The sequence below is a fragment of the Vigna radiata genome, chromosome 5 (assembly GCF_000741045.1).
Source record: "Vigna radiata var. radiata cultivar VC1973A chromosome 5, Vradiata_ver6, whole genome shotgun sequence".
Classification (NCBI taxonomy): Eukaryota; Viridiplantae; Streptophyta; class Magnoliopsida; order Fabales; family Fabaceae; genus Vigna; species Vigna radiata.
In genome coordinates, this window is record NC_028355.1 from 14595941 (window position 1) to 14615328 (window position 19388).

Here is a 19388-nt window from a genome sequence, read left to right on the forward strand (position 1 = left end):
TATGTACCAAAATATGATTTATAAATTTTTTATATGCAATCAGAAAATCATGTTTTTCATAGGAAAAACTTTAAGATTACGTAATATTAAGGGTATTTTTTATCTTTTACACACATTATGGAGGTGCAGAAAGAAATATGCTAGAAAGTCCAATCCAATTGGTAGAAGAAAAAACACTAGTTAAGAATATAAAAATAGGGAATTGCTTCCTGCACCACATGGTTTCCTTTCTGCACCTTAACAATTCTGTAATTTATTTTCTAGAATAATAAAACAATTCCGGACAGCAATCACCCCTTCCTATAACCGAAAAAAAAAAAATCTGATAGTCTTTATGATGGGGTGGATGAAGAGAAGTGATGGGGTGCAGGAAGCAAAACCCATAAAAATATGTCTTAGAGTGGTGCTAGATAAAAAGTGAGTTGTTTGTCTCAAATCTGAAGCCCAATTACAATCCATATTGCAAAAAACTAGCCCATATTATCAATAAAAAAAGGAGACACTTTTGAAATTTTGAGTGAGATATGTGTTTATTTTCACACAAGTAAACTATTTACTTTATAATAAAATAAAATTCTCAACTATTAAAATTAAGTAAATGTAGTCGCTAATAAATTTCTTATTGCCAAAACAGTTAATTTTTCATGTAATTATTTGATTTTTATAATAAATTTGAAAGACTTAATTAATTTTTAAGATTTTGATAAATTTATAATTAAGTTTTAATTTTGTTTTTAAAGATTAATTGTATACTAAAACTAGTTTTTATAAAATTATTGATAACTATTAAATATTAATTACGTGTTTAATTATTTAAATTATTAATAAAATTTAAATGAAATGAACATATTAAAATTTTATATTTAAATTATTTTTTTTTATCGTATTAAGATACGTAAATGTTTATTATATCAAATTAACTATTTATCCCAATAAACTATTCATAATAAATTGTGATGATACTTTCTATCCACCTATGTAAAGTGTCAAATTTAATACACATTAAACATTTTTTTTTGTGTGAACTCAGTAGTTTTCTCAAACAAAAAACTTAAAGTTGAGTGCAATTAATTTTGATATAAAATGGGAACATTGAAAGAATATTTGAACAAACCCTGCATATAATTATTTGAGTGCTTTTTATATAGTTATAAATTTGATATATATATATATATATATATATATATATATATATATATATATATATATATAAAATATTCTTTTAACTTGTAAATTTTTTCTCGACATTTTTTCTCTATTTTTTTTGTTTTATTTTATATGTATTAAAATTTCCTCAACTTTTATTGTACTTTTTGTCTTATTACAGCATTAATTATATATTTTTTTCAATTACGTTAAAAATGTATATCATCAATTTCAATAAATTAAATATTATATTGGTTATTTTTATTTTTTTAATATTAATTATTGATTATCTTCACTTACATGAAAACATTTCACTTTTAGATAATTTTATTTAAAATTTATACAGTTATACATTTTTTAATATTTGACACAAAAAAATAAGAACAAATGTCTTTAATATTGAATATATGATAATTATGTTTCTCTTATTGTAATTTTTTTTTATAAATAAATTAATTAATATTAAAACATAAAAAAATGTAAATATGTTTGTGAATACTTAATTTTAAACTCACAGGATATAAACATAAGTAAGGATGCCATTCTGAGATATAATTTGAATTGAAAAAGAATTTTATATTTTCCTTGTTTTGTTTAGATGAATAGATGAATTGAGGATAAAATGGAAGGTTAGGCTCTGCCACAGGCTCTGGAAAGCAGATAGAAAAGGATGATGACGGGTTTACTGGGTTGTTCTTTCCATAACCAAACAACTCTGAAACTGCCTTCAATTCCCACTTTCTCTTCCTTACCTTTCCTTTTCAAAAATTCAACCTTTTCTTTCCACAAATCTCCATTGCCACGTCCCATCAAAGCTCTCTCTTCTGCCATCCTCCAAACAGCTCCTCAAGAACAGGGTCAGTCTCAGGGTTTCTTCTCTTTCACTTTACCAGCGGAACTGAATAATAAAATATCAATTTGGTCCTTGCAGGTGTCAAGCTTCAATGGAAGGCCACGGTGGACTTCAAGTGGATAAAGGATAACAAGGAAACTGTTGCTGCCAACTTAAGGAACCGTAACTCTGATGCTGATTTGGATCTTGTTCTCCACCTTTATGACGAAATGCTTACTCTTCAGAAGGTTATGTCATGTTACGTTTCTCTTCTATCCTTTTCCTCTTCTTTAAACAACCTATTCTGAATAGATTGAAATATAGCAGTCCATTCAATGTCTTGTTTTTCATTGATGAATACCTGCTGTTTCTCAGTTTCGTAGAGCAAAGATAATGGGTGAATTTCTGGAGCTTATTTCGTGGCTTGTATTTGGATAAAGTTCTCTTCTTATGCTTACACGAAAAATAAACCATCAAACTCGAGTGGTTCCTAAAGGAATAAATTTGTTTAAGTAATCCCTTGAAATATTGAGTATTCATCTCCTTAATTCATCTGACGTTAAGGGACTAACTTGAAGGAGTTTTCACTTGTTAAGAGACTACATAAAGCCTCCTTGGACAAATTTGTCCATACGTCCTTTTAGGAGAAAATAGCTAAATAAGTTTTTCATGAGTTAAAATTATCTTATGCGTCAACTAAAATATAGTAGAAGCTCTATCGCATAACTTCTCCAATTTTATTTTATTTTTTTAAACTTGTGTATGAGGTAAATTTAGGGCATGGAGAAGTTTGTTTCATTTTTTCCCCTCTACTATGAGTGTTTTATAGGAAAGTTTGTCCATAGAGGCCCTTCATAAGATTTCAAACACTTCCCATATTAATTAGATAGTTTGTTTTACTTACACTATATATACGAGAGCAATAGTGCAGGGGTCTTTCATCCAACTTCTCCAAAGAAGGTACATAAGATGACTTTTGCTCATGAGAGAAATTCAACTCATTTTACCTTCGAGTTTTTTTTTTTCCTCTTGCAAGTGTTTATGGAGAATTTTATTAATATGAAACAAAAACTTATAAGATTATGTTAAATATAAGCTACCAACCGTGGATTAAATGCTTGAAAGATGGGTATTTGTGTAATGTCTTCAGCTCTTTGTTCTCAATGGCTTGGCTAATTTGTTTCTTACAGATAGCAGGAAGTTGAGAGGGTTCGTGGAGAAAGAAATGCAGTTGCTAACAAGATGAAAGGAAAACTAGATCCTTCTGAGCGTCAAAGATTGATTGAGGAAGGTACTTTAGGTGCTATTGTTCACCCAACTATGCATTTTGGGTAAATTTCTTAAAACTGACGCTTTTTGTATGCAGGAAAGAATTTGAAGGAGGGACTTGCTGCTTTGGAAGACGACCTAGTGGAGCTTAATAATAAGCTTCAGCTGGAAGCACAGTGTATACCAAACATGACACATCCCGATGTTCCAATAGGAGGGGAGGATTGTTCCACCATAAGGAAAACGGTATTTCAGTTATTAAAAATTTCTTCCTTTCTTCTTCTGGAAGAGAAAAGTTGGTTGTTGATGATGTTCATGCATTGATTTCTTTTCCTCAAATATTAATTATTGTGAATGTGTAACATTTTAGGTTGGCAGTTCTCCAAATTTCAGCTTTCCTGTCAAGGATCATCTCCAACTAGGGAAGGAGCTTGATCTATTTGATTTTGATGCAGCTGCAGAGGTATACTTAGATTAATTTAAGGCATTAATTAAAGCATCATTTATTTGGCGCTTGGCAAAGTCTGATATCATTTTGAGTTGTGGGGTTATATGTGAAATGTTGCACTGTGATCCTGAAATGGTATTAGAATCTATTAAATTAGTATCACTTATTATTTTCCAGGGAATGAATGTGTATCTTGAGGTAGCATATTCTCTTATGTGAATGTAGCCAATAATGGTTTTGTATATGACATGAAATTGACGAGGTCTTGAACTTTTCTAAAATTAAATGCTTCATCTCTATCACTGTCCTTGTATACAATATTGAGACCTCATTCTCAGTTCTAACTTTTACAATAACTTTTTATAATTAACTTTGATGGTAACTTATTCCTTACTTTTTATTTTAATCTTCAAGATGAAGTTTAGATCCTCAAAAGAACTAGGATATGATTGGCAGTTGACTTATGTTTGTCTTTTAGATGTATATCTAACATGCTGCTTCACAGGTCAGCGGGTCAAAGTTCTACTACCTGAAAAATGAAGCAGTTTTGTTAGAGATGGCTCTTGTAAATTGGACACTCTCTGAAGTGATGAAGAGAGGGTTTACGCCATTAACAACCCCTGAAATTGTGCGATCCTCTGTTGTTGAAAAATGTGGATTCCAACCGCGTGCAAATAATACCCAGGTTTGTGAGTGTGTATCTCTTAACAATGCTCTCTTTCTCAAATTTGTTATTAAATTATTCTTGACCTTCATAATCATGGACATAAGATTCATAGCTCATGACAAACATTTTTGCCAACCATTTATCCGCGTTAGAAGAATTTGTCCTTTTAATCTTTCAGTTTCCATCTTGTTTTATATTTTGCTAGAGCTAAGGGCTACAAAGGTCGTACAATTATAATCATAATACGACTTCCAACCTTGTTTCACGATGCAAAACATTGCATCGTCATTTAATTTTTCCTAAAATTTCCTCGAATGTCCTGTGTTTAATTAGATGATTGAAGTTCATAGCGTGTGTTGATGTTCTTGCCAAACATTGAACAGATTTATTCCATCGATGACAGTGACCAATGCCTCATCGGCACTGCAGAGATTCCTGTTGGTGGCCTTCATATGGATTCTATACTCTCTGACTCATTCCTACCTTTAAAATATGTGGCATTTTCTCATTGTTTCCGAACGGAGGCTGGTGCTGCTGGCACTGCGACAAGGTTCGAACATTCTAGTTTTGACCAATGGATTGGAATCCCCTTAATAATTTTCAATCTTTTTTAATATACAGGGGGATAAAAACCATTAAATACTTTCTTTTGTTGCATGTATTAGATAGGACTTTACTAAATTTATTTAACCAGTTGAATTTCCTATTCTAAATGTCTTATAGTACAAACTAATGTTAATGTCTTCAAATATTTGGTTTTTCAACCTTTTCTGATCATAGTTGTCACTGACTACTGAGCAGAGGTCTTTATCGAGTTCACCAGTTCAGCAAGGTTGAAATGTTTATTTTCTGCCGCCCCGAAGAGAGTGAACATTACCATCAAGAGCTGATTAAAATTGAAGAAGACCTCTTCTCATCTCTGGGATTGCATTTTAAGTGAGCGCTGCTACTTTTCACTTTTAGTTCTTACACTCTTTCTTCATTGTTTAACATAATTCCATTATTATATTTATTCTAATAACTAAGCTTCAATGCAGAACTTTGGATATGGCTTCTGCAGATCTGGGTGCACCTGCTTATCGTAAATTTGATGTGGAGGCATGGATGCCTGGTTTAGAAAGGTTTGGTGAGGTACTGCAACAGCTCTTTCCTTTTCCATCTTGCAATACACATCTCTACAGTTTTTATGGCCATTGGGCTGAGATTCTTGTTTGGGTTGAGTGCAATGCCGGGAAGCATGGCTAGTCAAATTAAAAAGTTCAAGATATTATTAAAATAATTCCTACACAGATCTTATTATAATGTTAATATATCTGGAGTTTTTAATTTACTGTACCTGTTGATATGACCTCTATAGCCTGTAGATACTATTATTGTGCAAGTATTAGTCTTGCTTGCTGTAAGAGAATACTGCGTTTTGTTTTATTATTTATTTGTTAACAATGGTTAGCAACTTCATGCTAATCCCTTATACAAAAATCATACGGTTTCAATATAACTTGTTGAACCTTGTTATTGTGACAGATCTCTAGCGCCTCAAATTGCACAGATTATCAGAGTCGTCGTTTGGGAATAAGGTATCGTCCTGCATCAGAAGCACTGGGAAGTGGAAAAAAATCTAAAGGCAATCTTGCTCCACCACAGTTTGTTCACACATTAAACGCAACAGCTTGTGCAGTACCACGGATGATTATATGTTTGCTTGAGAATTACCAACAAGAAGATGGATCTGTCCTTATCCCCGAGCCCTTGAGGCCTTTCATGGGTGGCCTTAGTGTCATATCCAGAAAATCATTATAAGTGATCACAGTCCTTGTTGCGGCAGAGTATACTACGGTGATAGATGAGTTGAAGCAATTTTCATCATAATGATATTTTTACAAATGATCTTACTGATTTTTTATCCTTACAAACTAGAGATTTTTTACTAGTTACCCTTTCCTCCTCTGGAATGTAGCCACAGAAATTTGATAATGCAACGTGTATGCAATTTTTTTAGTGAGAACGATAACGGAATAGGCATTTTCACGATAAAGTCATATCAAACACATGAAAATATAAAGTTAAAACTATATAATTTCCACGTGTTAAATGGGCCAACTGTATACAGGACCTAACTTCCTGCGTTCGATAAATCTTCCATGAATAAATTTCGTAATGCGTATTTTAACATCTCCTAAATTTAAAAGGAGAAAATGAGATTTTTATAAAAATAAATAAAATATGGAAGGATTAATTAAAAATTGTAATTCCAATAATGAATTTGACGAAAAAACATATTTGCAGTGACGTGTGGTTTGAGTCCGTTGCCAGATCTAAAATGCTTTACATAAACAAGGAATGGTCACGGAATGAATAAAAGAATCATGCCTTCCAAAAGACCCAATCACACTCAAGAATCTAACGTTCTCTTCCTCACCAACTTCATATATCTTCCATCTTCTTTCTTCCTTTTCTTTTCTATTGTTGTAATTTTTTTTCAATATGTACAACATCCTTTAAGCCATATGGATCCATTAAAGGAAAAATATTTTTGCTTTATCTGGCCTACCTATACCGAGAAGCGTTTACAGAGAGTGATTCTGTCCGACATAAACAACCTGGTAAAGGGTTTGCATAAAATGTTTCTTCTGAACGAAACCTGTCCAAGCCCTTTGTTCCAGAAACGGGTCCTTTTCTCTTTCTGATGAAGCCAAGCCTGCTCAACAACTCGTCATAAACACTAAGTCATAACCAAAAGTTTTCCTTTTTCATCAGCATTTTATCAAAATTCGTAATAAACAACTATCTAACTGGAAGAAAAAAACCAGAAACATAAATTAGTATCTGTCTAACAATAACAAACTTGTTTGACAAATACATTGATGCATGTCCTATCACTTACCGTCTTCTGTGGAGATCGATAATTTTATTAGACAGTGTTTTCCCCTCGGTCATTGATCCATTTTCCAGTTTATCAAACAAACGAACAAGCGCTTTCCTGACAACACAAGTGAGGTCACGCAGAAAGAACACCTTTGTAATGATGTACAACTTTTGAAAGAGAGTCTCACCTGTCAGGAGATATTGTTCTTCCTCTCCCGAGAAATCGACGATGGCCTTCAACGGCCTTCGCCATGTTTCCAGGGTAAGAATGTACAAACACATCGCTTTCAACTGATACAATATAGTCCAGAGCAGCCATTTGAGACCCATGACTAGAAAAGGGTTCAAGCTCCTCCATGGATACCAACTTTTCCTGAGATTAGTCATAGGTCATCAACATCACATCGATGCATTCTCAAGATTACTTAAACATCATTAAGTTAATATCTGTTCATAAAATGCTTTATCAATATATTATAATTGCCTACCTTGCTCATTAACAGTGGATAGCGGGATCGCAGGTCAGCCATATGGAACTCACCCCCATATATCTCCCCAGCAGCAATATATATTGGAGTCTTTGATGGGTATCCAAGAGCAGTGAGAAAGATTCCAACTTCCTTTGGAGTTAAGGGGCAAAACCCTTTGGACCTCTCTTCTATGGGATTAATGTATTTTCTTTTCCAATAAGTAGTATTCTCTCTACAATTTTGGAGCAAGAAGGTAATTGTCAAAAACATCAGATGTCAGGTAAAGACAAAAAGTTTCAACAAATCATTTTGAAGCATCATCAATACCTGATAAACCGTAGCTCTTGAGATTCAACTTTAGATAATTCATGTGTGCACCCACTAAATGCAAGCATGTCCTTCTCATAACGTAAATGCAATGCAATATAGGGACCGAATGACCTCATCCTATCCACCAATGTCTGAAAGGATCCCAATGGTATTTGAAAATGAAAAAGAAAATCCTAAGATTAAGGACAGAGTATGACAAAGCAATCAAAGAAACTAATTAGAGTTAAATATCAAATTATATACTTTTCCCATTTTTTCAATACGAGGAGAGAAACGAAGAGCTTCATAACAAGCACGGCAGCGAAGCTTCTGAATATCTGGAGGTAGATTGTTATTTGCTAACCGAGAATCAGATTTTGAAGCTCGAATTATCTTTAGAGGATTTTAAAAACAAGATGGTCATACAATGTTAGAACTTAAAGTAAATGAATAGATCAAATACGTAGCTGTACACACAAACAGATTTCAATCAGATTACATACATTGAAACTATCCCACAAGCCAGCAATCTCATTCTCATAGTAATCCATACCAGACCAACTTTTGAATTGCATGACGATTTTGGTTGCTTTAACCAGTTCCTTCGGAAGCTTCTTAATGATCTTTATATCATTAGCTAGAGAACTAATAAACCACTCATCATCGAAGATATCAGAGAAATTGCTGCAGATCAAATAAAAAGGCTATAAAATAACTCATGTAAAATCCAAAATAGAGAAATATAATAGAAAGATAGAAACACAAACGGGATTCAAAACTTACCTAGTATCATGCCAAAATGATTTTTTATCAAGTTCTGGAAGCACAAGAGTAGCATTTATGATACGAGCTATGGCTACCATGTCACATATCTGTAGTAGAGGAAACAAACTTTCAGATTCTAGCAATACAATGGTAAAGAACATCCAAATGTGACATGTACTACTTTATGTTCTCTAAATTCAAGCTTTTGCAATCAAGTAGACACTTTAGCAAACTTTGTCCTGAAGTCACGTGGAAGTAAAACTTCTCAGCAATTAAACTCGTAGAGAACTTTCTACCATCTAACAACAATCAAATAAGAAGATGAAAATTGAACATGGCATAAGTTAAGTCGCACACACTAAAAATATGTTTCATTAGTTCATAAGAGATTTATTTAGAGAGAGAGAACCCATACCCCAGAACGCATTTGGTTTAGCCCTCCATTTGTATGAACTGAAAGGTAACCCCGTGACCTTGTCGGAGCTGGATAAGCAGTTAAAATTTCAATTAAGGACAGAAACAAATCACACTCACAAATTGCTAAACATGTGCAAGTTTATTACTTGTGTAATTAGGAGTAGGCTTCGTGCAGGGTATAAACCCATGATTTGGTGGAGGCTTCCACAATTTCTCGTAGTCTGACTCCTTTCTTGAATCCTTCAACTACAAAACCAAAGGAGTGAAAACAGAAAAAAAAGTGCATGCATAATTGCTTTGCATAATTTAAAATATTTCTGACTAATATAGCTGACAAGCACTAAAGCTATACCAGACAAGTCATCTCTGACCGTACAATTTGACGAGATCAATAAACATTACCGCTTAGCAGTGAGCAGAAGCAAAAGAAATGCAATTAACACAGAAGAAAGTCCCCCAATGGTAGACAGGAAAATAAATTAAGAAAACAAAAAACTTCTGTATTAGGATGGTTTTCCAACAGTTGGAAGCTTAATCAATAAAAAGCAAGTGAAAATAGTACATTTATGATTTATCTCATTCATAATGCATAATTTTTGGAAAAAATATATAGAATTACTACCCAGTGGATTTCATTTCATAGTCACATTCAGAGCATCCCGAAAACAGAGAGATCAGCAAATAAATTCTAATGGAATATAATGATTGAAAATACAAAACCTTGGGAACAGAGAACGGAGTCTTGAATAGATAGGGCGGAACGAGTTCTCGAGTCCAGCTAAGCGGGTCATAAAACTGTCAAATTTAGAATTTGACAAAAAAAAAGATAGAAACAAGAAAAATGGAACTTTGATCAGTAAACCATAGAGTAACAACTGAAACGCCAGAATCTTCAAAAACAAAACCCGAAAGCCAAACTTCCACACTTTCGGCATTTGTGGGCTCTAATGGCAATCTAGTTAAGTCAAAATTACTGAAAACCGAATCTTTTCAAAGAGAGCCGCGTAAAATAGATTCATTGTGATTGAATTAACAAAAAACAGAATCTGTTAGAGGCCAAAAACAGTTACAGAAGATGAAAGAATTATGGAGAGCCCTAAAGAGGGTATTTTTATTTGTGGGAAAGAAAGAACAGAGGAACAGAGAAAGGAGGCAGACCGAGGGGATCTTGTCACTGAAGTTGTGATGAGTGGGCGAAGGAGAAACGTGAACGTGAACAAAGAAGAAAGAAGTGACAACTATGGAGAATATTGAGGCGGCGAGAAACCTTCTGAGCATACCCAGTGGAACCGTCCGACGCTTCTGCTGCATTGGTCCTCTTCTCTCTACACTCACCCAGGAAACGCGGAAACTCGTTATTTTTACTTTTAGTATTGAATGGGTGAACGAATGAATATGATAAAAGGTAGAAGAAAACAAGGTTGGACAGTTATGTCAAGAAGAATGAGATGAAGAGGATGAACCTCGGAGTGTGGGGTTCTTCGTCTTCTTCATGGTTTGGTTTGCAGTAAGGAATAAAAAGCGCTGCTCTGTTGCTGTTCGGTTTTGGCTTTTTCTCAACGTCGTTTGCCACCTTGCACTCCTCGCTTTTCTCTGTTTCTCCTTCTTTATGTTTAAATATATTTTTTTATTATTATTATTATTTTCATTTTTACTAAAATGGTTTATATATTCTTTTTAAATTATAATTAAAATTGTTCGTGCTTCGTTCATGCTGGTTTCAGTTGCAGATCTCCCTGGCCACTCCCGCAAATCTATAATCGTGGGAAATCAATTTTGAATTTCTGGAAAAAGTTAAACTCATTCTATAATAAATTACTTGTTTTTTAAATAAATAAATATTCATTAAATAATAATGACCAATGAAAAGTAGATTATATAATTCAAAATTATTCAAAATTTAAATTTATAATTTCTAAAACCTGAACCTTTTCTTAAATAAATTTTGAATTTAATTTTTATATATAGTTATAACAGTTGGTTAAAATATAGAAAAAAATGAATGTAACGAACAGCCGTTATTAGTTTTAATATATTTTGGTAGGTTATTAGTTTAAATCTAAAAACGAGGTTTAAACTTTAAATATTCCATCACATTGGTACGATGCGCATATTATTTGGAACTGACTACTATTATCCACTTTGTCTCAAATTTTTATTACTTCCTTACTATTTATTTTTACTATGTGAAATTAAAATGGTTCATTAAATTGAAATAACTGGTTTTTTTGTAACTATGAATATTAGGATTTAAGTTTATGATAAATAAATATTTTAAACATGTGTCTTAAAACAGTGTTTTTATTTATGTAAGTAAACAGTTTTTTCTTTGACTAGAGTTAAACATTAAATATTCATTTCATTTCACAAATAGAATAAAATTTAATCAAATATTTGTCTTTTACTTGACCGCATCACAATATTATTATTTTATTAAATAAAGTCAATTCAATGGTTAAGAGTTTAATATTGATGCTTTATCAACAAATCCACAATTAGATGAAAGAAAATAAATATAATAGAGATTAAACTATTTTCAAAATATATAAGTATAAGGAATTTCTTAAGTTATATATTTTTTTTTATAGAAATAGAGAGAGAGAAGGCGTAAGAGAGGAAAACAATATCAAATCACACAATTGCAATTCACCATTGAATATCTTTGAATTTGATTGTCTTTTTTGAAAAATTTACCTTTTGATTTGAAAGTTACTTTCATATAAATTATATTTACAAAAAAAATGTGCTAATATAAAATTATTTAATACTTCATTTGTTTGATAAAAATGGACATAATATATATTTTAAAATATAAAGATGGTGTTTAAAAACTTATGCTATGTACAATTATTTTATACCTCTTTATATAGACCAGAATCAACTTAACACGTATTTTTCAAAATATGATAAAATATAGATTATTTCTGACCTTTTATTGTTTTTAATTTTAACAAAATTTAATATAAATAATTATAATAGTATGAAATATATTTTAAAACAAAAAATAAATATACCTAAAAAAAATTTGCATGCACCAAAATTTGAACATTGCAGTTGAAATTGGATCTAATAAAAATTTATCATCCTAATTATAATGAGTAAAGAATTGAATTGATTATATTAATATTATTTGTTATCTGGTGGTAGGTAATATTACTGTGTGATAATGTATTTTCTGCAGAGATTTTATGAGAAAGTGGAATTATTGGTTGGATTGAATTTCTGAAAGTAATGCGCATTATGAATAGATTGATTGGAGCAAACCACAAACATGACACTTAAATATGCTTCTGCATTTACATATTCCATCTTCATCATCATCATCATCGCAACCTGGGAATAAAAATTCTCCAAAGCCTCTTAACTTTACCTACCAAAATGTCTGCTGTTGTTATTTTATTATATCTTTTTAAAATATATTGATTTTAATATATTCAATAAATCAATACTTAATTTAAAATATAATATATATATATATATATATATATATATATATATATATATATATATATATATATATATATATATAATATTTGATATGAAATTAAAAAATTTTATTACAACAATTTTTTATATAATTTGGTTTAGGAATAACAAATAAAGTTATCACTGAGTATTATTCAAACTCGTATATGTTTTGATGAAAAATCTATACACGAATTGAATATGGGTATAAACATAATTAATATTTAAAGCATGGGGTATGTTTGGTCTCTTTTTCATACCATCCTACTCCCTGTTTAAATTATTAAAATATTCACATTTTACTATGTAACTTTATATTTATTTATATATATATATATATATAAATTTATTTTCTTTTATTACATATTTTTCATCTCTTTTATAATTATTTAACTTATTTTATATTCATGAAATATACTAATATTTTTAAGTTAATTTTCTTTTTATCATAACCTTTGAGAGTTTATGTTCATATACTATATACTATGAAATATTTTTATGTTTTATATTTGAATATTTGTACTCTTTAATATTATTATTATTATTATTATTATTATTTTCAAAAAAAATACTTGACTCTCAATTTCAAATGTTTTATTGTATAGACCTCTCGTTGAATAGATAACATAAATAAGTTAAATTTTTTATTCTCTTTAATCCTTAATTTTTGTTTTATAGGAAAAAAATTTATAGTACTAAAACAATTTTTATTATCTACTAATAATTTGACTAGATTAATATATGTATAGTTTTTCTTAAATTTACAAGATACTTCATCCTATTATGTCCTTAATTATACAATTGTTTTTGTTTGTGGTTTTATGAAATGATTCATTAATTTATTTTTAAGACACACATTTAATATTTTTACTACTTTTTAATATTTTCATTTATTATTTATTTTAATAATGTAGAATGTTGTTTTGATAATTGTTTATATACTTATTTTTATATTTTAAATCATTTCATAAATATAATTTTATCACGCATATGTAGAAGGATATTTTATTTACTATATAAATTGAAGTTCAAAAGATAAAACATCTATACGTTAGATTTCAATTATTATTAATTTGATTTTTGTTATTTGTATGATTTTTTAAGTGGTGTGTTATGATTTTTATTCTTGTATAAAAAAATATTTAATTAGAATTTACAGAAAGAAAGTAAAGAAATATTTAAAATATTTTTAAACTTTGATACTTGTTTTTCTAATAATTTTTTAAAAAATATAATACTTTTTAATTTTATCAAGTTTGTTTCATTAACCTTTGCAAGCTTCTTAGAAAATTTTATTTAGTGTTCTAATTTGAAGTGTATATATAATTACAATTTCTTTTATAAAAATTTGATATTAAAAATATAAGAATATATCTTTTAATACTGAATATTTAATAACATTATAGTTCATTTGTCGTAATTTTTTTATTTTTTATAAAATTAATTATTTAATATGGAAATGGTAAGAAAGAAGTACGAACACGAGTATGGATGTGAATATGTATATGGTATCTTGGAGATGGAGACGAGATGAAAATACTATACTTGTTATTTATATAGGATTGAGGATTTTTCTTTTGAGATAAGTATGAGATAATAGAACTCGTTCTCACTTACCACATTAAATTTTAGATATAATTTTGGATATGCTTTTGAGATCATCTTTAGTTTAGACACAATAAGTAGATATAATTTTAGAATAATGATTTAAAATAATGATATTTTGATAATATTTTTTGACAACATTTTTTTAATACTATTTACGTGTTGTGATTGATGCATGTTGATGTTTATGATTGTAAAATAATTTTGAACCAATCATAAAAAAATATGGTTAAAGTGTCATTATTCATAATTTTATTAGCCCAATTACATCAATTTTTGTTAACGTTTCAAATAATATTTTAGTCTCACATTATATTTTTCACGTAGTCACGTTCCCACTCAAATTTGAGTTTGGATCATATAATATATAAAATCGTTAGGTTAACCGGTATCAATTCATTTTTAAAATTAAAAAATTAAAATGTATCTAAATTTTTAAAATATGTTCTAAATTTAGAACCTCCATGTAATATATATATATATATATATATATATATATATATATATATATAACTTTAAATTTATTTTAAAAGTCTATGGGGAGAGAGAAAATAGAAATAATTAAGTAACATTAAGTGTGTGCAGAGTAGTATGAAATAATAAAAAAAAAGTTGAAGAAACAAAAAATACAAGTTGTTAACACCATCAAAATATATTTTAGATTTTGTATAAACAAATTTTAATTGGAGAATTTTCTAAATACAATCAATATTTTTAAAATTTAATTTCAAAATAAATAGGAGATAATAAATTCCAAAATGTGGAGTAAGATCCATTACATATGTGTAAAAATAAAATGAGAATGATTAAAAAATTGGGAGAGAATTTTTTTCATTGTAAATGACGCATCTCCAGAGAATAATGAAAATATATAATTAAAATATTAATAAAGTGAGAGTTTTACTAAATTGTGTGTTTTAATTTATATTAAAAAAGTAAATGAATTAAACTTAATTAATAATAGTATTAACTCTTGTCGAGTGGAATTAAATTCCAATCTTTAAGTATAATGAAGTCATATATTTAAGTTTTGGAATTGAAAAAGTAAAATTAAGGGAGAAAAGTCTATTGATTTTTTATTTTTTTTACATAACTTAATGATTGGCAAGATTTATGAATAGTTTGTACTCATTATATGATAATGAAAAATAATATATCTGTTTTTAAAAAGATATATATTATAAATAAAATAAAATGTTCTATTTGTATAATTACAAAATTTCATGACGAATTATATTTGAACATATTTTATTTAAATTATAACGCGAAAATAAAAGAGTTTATGTTAACTATGTTTCAATTGTTGTTAAATATTTGTTATTTGAACTATGGAGTTTTTAATTAAAATAATTGACGAAAAGAAAGGTAACATCATTTTACTTACAATTATAAGATAAAATATTATAAGATTGATAAAATAAAATATATTGTTTCAAAAAATATATATAATATTAATACAATTATTTTAAAAAATAAATAAATATAATTATAAATATATATATATATATATATATATATATATATATATATATATATATATATATATATATATATATATATATATATATATATATATATATATATATATATATATAAGGCTTAATACCTTCCTTGGTCCTGGTATTTGTGTGAAAATCTCAGTTCAGTCCTTAAGTTTTGAACTATCTCAATTAGGTCATAATTTTTGTAAAAATGCACACATTTTACCCCAACCGTTAACTAATCTCAAACGGCGTTAAGTTTAGCTGACATGGTATGCTGACGTGTTGGCTTAATCCCTTCTTGGTCATCGTATTTGTGTGAAAATCTCAGTTCGGTCCTCAAGTTTTGAACTGTCTCAATTGGGTTATAATTTTTGTAAAAATGCACATATTTTACCCCAATCGCTAACTAATCTCACTGTGCAACAGTTATCTTGTATTATCAGTGGAATAAATAGGATAAAGGCTGGTGATGAACCTATAGGTTACCAAGTTGGTTCATTTGCAGAAAAGACTGTGAGACTGATTGCACTAGTTACGCGAGTTTTCCGGTGACTTTATTTTTTGAGCCGACGAGATAATTTGTGTAAAATACCTAGTTATCAGAGAGATGAATAAAATCCCTAATTCAAATAAATTAAATAATAGGCATTGTGCCACGTGAAACCCTGCTTATTTTAAAAAATAATTCATATGATTAAATAATACACGTCAACATGTCCTTTGGCTACCACGTCAGCTAAACTTAACGCCGTTTGAGATCAGTTAACGATTTGGGTAAAATGTGTGCATTTTTACAAAAATTATGACCCAATTGAGACAGTTCAAAATTTGAGGACCGAACTGAAATTTTCACACAAATACGAGGACCAAGAAGGGATTAAGCCAACACGTCAACATACCATGTCAGCTAAACTTAACGCCGTTTGAGATTAGTTAACGGTTGGGGTAAAATGTGTGCATTTTTACAAAAATTATGACCTAATTGAGATAGTTCAAAACTTAAGGACTGAACTGAGATTTTCACACAAATACCAGGACCAAGGGAAGTATTAGGCCAATAAAATAAGAATAATTTAGAGTTTTTGATAAATTTTTATATAGGATAACTACTAGAAGTCAAAGAAGATTACTCTGCATCATCACTCTCTTTCACTATATGTGTATCATCATCGAACTTCTCATTTACTTACACTGCAAAGTGATCATCGAATCCAATAAAACACAAAAAACATCAAAAGAAACAACATGATAAGCTAGTGTGCAAAAGAATTACCGTAAAAAAATTAAATCATCATATTAAATATAAGCTAAGCATGAATAATATACAATAAATCACATAGATACACCCAAACACTTAAACACTAGACTCAATTATCAGGATACATGTCGTTGGCATTGAAACTTACTAGAGGTGTGCATTTGTGATGATTTGTAGGCTTTACAGAGTCATGATCTCAAGAGGTTATCACTCAACCACACACATGATTAATCCTATTCACGTCTAAGACCAAACAAAGTTCATATACTAGGACATTCTTCTACTTTTCACAACATAACACATTATATTTTATTTAAGTATTTATGGTTATTAGAGCGTCTATTACAAAAGAAGAAAGAATGAAATATTGTATTTCTTATTGAATGATAAGGAGAGAGTACAATTGATATATATAATTGTTCAGAGCAATATAAAAAAGGAATATAAGTATAAAAATATATGAACATAAATGCACATATATGAACATACAGCCTGGCACAAAATTCTCCAAGACAGAAGGAAAACCCTATTCAGATGTGCAAGCCTATAGAAGACTTCTTGGTAGGTTATTATATCTAACCAACACAAGACCAGATTTATGTTTTGCTGTTAGTACTCTCAGTCAATTTCTTTCCAATCCTTTGGAAGATCATTATGCAGCAGCAATAAGGATCCTGAGATATATCAAAAAAAATCCAGGACAAGGGTTATTCTTTCCCTCCAACACAGAACCTTCTCTCAAGGCTTTTAGTGATTCTGATTAGGCTGCTTGCCCTGATACTAGAAGGTCTGTGACTGGTTTTAATGTGTTCTATGGTGCATCCTTAATCAGCTGGAAATCGAAGAAGCAAGATACTATATCTAGATCATCAACTGAAGCAGAATATAGAGCCTTAGCTTCCACAACATGTGAAATTCAATGGCTTTTGTATTTGCTCCATGATTTGAAACAGCCTCTGCCACAACTAGTTCCTCTATTTTGTGACAATCAATCTGCTATACGAATTGCACAAAATCCAGCCATGCATGAGAGGACAAAGCACATTGAAATTGATTGTCATCTCATAAGGGATAAAGTTCAAGCTGGTGTAATTAAGCTCCTGCCTATTTCTACTTCATCACAACTTGCAGATATTCATACTAAAGCTTTGCATCCAGCACAATTTCAATCTTTGTTGTCCAAGCTGAGCATTGAGGATATATATGCTGCAGCTTGAGGGGGGATATTGGAATTATTTTATTCTCTGTTCATATCTGTGCATTTATGTTCATATATTTTTATACTTATATTCCTTTTTTATATTGCTCTGAACAATTATATATATATATCAATTGTACTCTCTCCTTATCATTCAATAAGAAATACAATATTTCATTCTTTCTTCTTTTGTAATAGCGTCACAATACCCCTTATTGAATCTCCTATGTTAATGCATATTCTAAAGATTATCATCACAAATAATTTCCCCTTGAAATTCCTTCAATACCATCATCATACATGTCCACAGTCATATTATAGCCTCAATTAATAATAAACATCATAGACATACCTCAGTTCCATCATAGATCTATATTAAACAATCAAAGAAATTATGCAAATTGGTACTCATATGTGGCACTCAACGCCAAACCTTTTGCAAAGAGTGACACTCAACGGTGTCTCACTATTGCTTAGTGCCAAAGCATTCGCAAAATACAACGCTCAATGGTAAGTAGCTTGGAGTTAAAAGGCTCCCAAACCTGCATATCGAGATTGACACTCAACGCTAGTCTGTCATTACTCAACGCTATACCAGATATCAACAATTGCATTTTGTGTTTTTTAGGAGACTTGGACTTGTTTGGTACTCATTTCTTAATGCATTGGTTAAAATAGTTTTAAACATGGAAACTCGTACAAATTTACCCAATTGCTCGTATTATAAACTCTTTCGATCACACAAAACAAGCAAAAACAATCAAGTACAAAACAATCATCTAAATCATACAAATCAAATGAGTCATAAGCATAAATCAGATTCATCATAATAGCCTAATTTCACTCTCTAAATAAAATCATCATCCACATGCAAACATAAAATTTATCAAACTGACTCACACAAAAACAATTAGTTTCCCTTACTCGATCCAACAACTCACAAGATCTTAATCAGTGAAACTCCTCCCAATTTGTACGAAGACATAAAAACATTACAAGAACAATCATAACATATATGATCACTTATTAAAAATATGCATGCAAGTGGAAGAAGACTTACATACAACAGATAATCTATTGTCTCAATTCTTCAATCAAAGAAACAAAGAAAAAGAACTCTTAGAAAAAAAATTAAAAAAAAAATTATAAAAAGTTGATTTCTATAAAAATTATATATTTTAAACTAATAA

General features: G+C 29.7%; 2 protein-coding genes across 4 annotated transcripts; one reads left to right on the forward strand and one right to left on the reverse strand.

Moving 5' to 3' along the window:
- Nucleotides 1-1735: 1735 nt before the first annotated feature.
- On the forward strand, nucleotides 1736-6360 carry LOC106762381 (serine--tRNA ligase, chloroplastic/mitochondrial). Of its 3 annotated transcripts, XM_014646262.2 has the most exons (10): nucleotides 1736-2003; nucleotides 2078-2226; nucleotides 3176-3269; nucleotides 3345-3493; nucleotides 3618-3710; nucleotides 4201-4380; nucleotides 4746-4912; nucleotides 5164-5298; nucleotides 5400-5493; nucleotides 5887-6360. In XM_014646262.2, exons 1-10 carry the CDS (start codon nucleotides 1817-1819, stop codon nucleotides 6160-6162), a joined length of 1524 nt encoding a protein of 507 aa, XP_014501748.1. In that variant the 5' UTR covers nucleotides 1736-1816; the 3' UTR covers nucleotides 6163-6360. The 3 variants fall into 3 exon arrangements, with proteins under 3 accessions (XP_014501748.1, XP_014501749.1, XP_014501750.1); XM_014646263.2 differs by lacking the exon at nucleotides 1736-2003 and having other exon boundaries at nucleotides 2092-2226; nucleotides 3169-3269; XM_014646264.2 differs by lacking the exon at nucleotides 1736-2003 and having other exon boundaries at nucleotides 2122-2236; nucleotides 3169-3269.
- Nucleotides 6361-6483: 123 nt separating this feature from the next.
- LOC106762380 (uncharacterized protein At1g04910) lies at nucleotides 6484-10785 on the reverse strand. Its single transcript, XM_014646261.2, has 13 exons — nucleotides 10652-10785; nucleotides 10347-10513; nucleotides 9909-9983; nucleotides 9335-9434; nucleotides 9187-9254; nucleotides 8790-8878; nucleotides 8510-8690; nucleotides 8271-8399; nucleotides 8025-8158; nucleotides 7716-7929; nucleotides 7416-7600; nucleotides 7247-7342; nucleotides 6484-7060 (listed from the first exon to the last, which is right to left on the reverse strand). Exons 1-13 carry the CDS (start codon nucleotides 10680-10682, stop codon nucleotides 6910-6912), a joined length of 1620 nt encoding a protein of 539 aa, XP_014501747.1. The 5' UTR covers nucleotides 10683-10785; the 3' UTR covers nucleotides 6484-6909.
- Nucleotides 10786-19388: the final 8603 nt, after the last annotated feature.

Bases quoted from the DNA above. Each gene is read 5' to 3' on its own strand.
- LOC106762380 (XM_014646261.2), bottom strand. From the start codon at position 10,682: ATGAAGAAGACGAAGAACCCCACACTCCGAG. The intron at 8,691-8,789 runs GTAAGTTTTGAA...TTTGATCTGCAG, and splicing joins TCATTTTGGCATGATACTAG to CAATTTCTCTGATATCTTCG. The intron at 8,400-8,509 runs GTATGTAATCTG...AATCCTCTAAAG, and splicing joins GCTTGTGGGATAGTTTCAAT to ATAATTCGAGCTTCAAAATC.
- LOC106762381 (XM_014646262.2), top strand. From the start codon at position 1,817: ATGATGACGGGTTTACTGGGTTGTTCTTTCCATAACCAAACAACTCTG. The intron at 3,494-3,617 runs GTATTTCAGTTA...GTAACATTTTAG, and splicing joins GTTCCACCATAAGGAAAACG to GTTGGCAGTTCTCCAAATTT. The intron at 4,913-5,163 runs GTTCGAACATTC...ACTACTGAGCAG, and splicing joins GCTGCTGGCACTGCGACAAG to AGGTCTTTATCGAGTTCACC.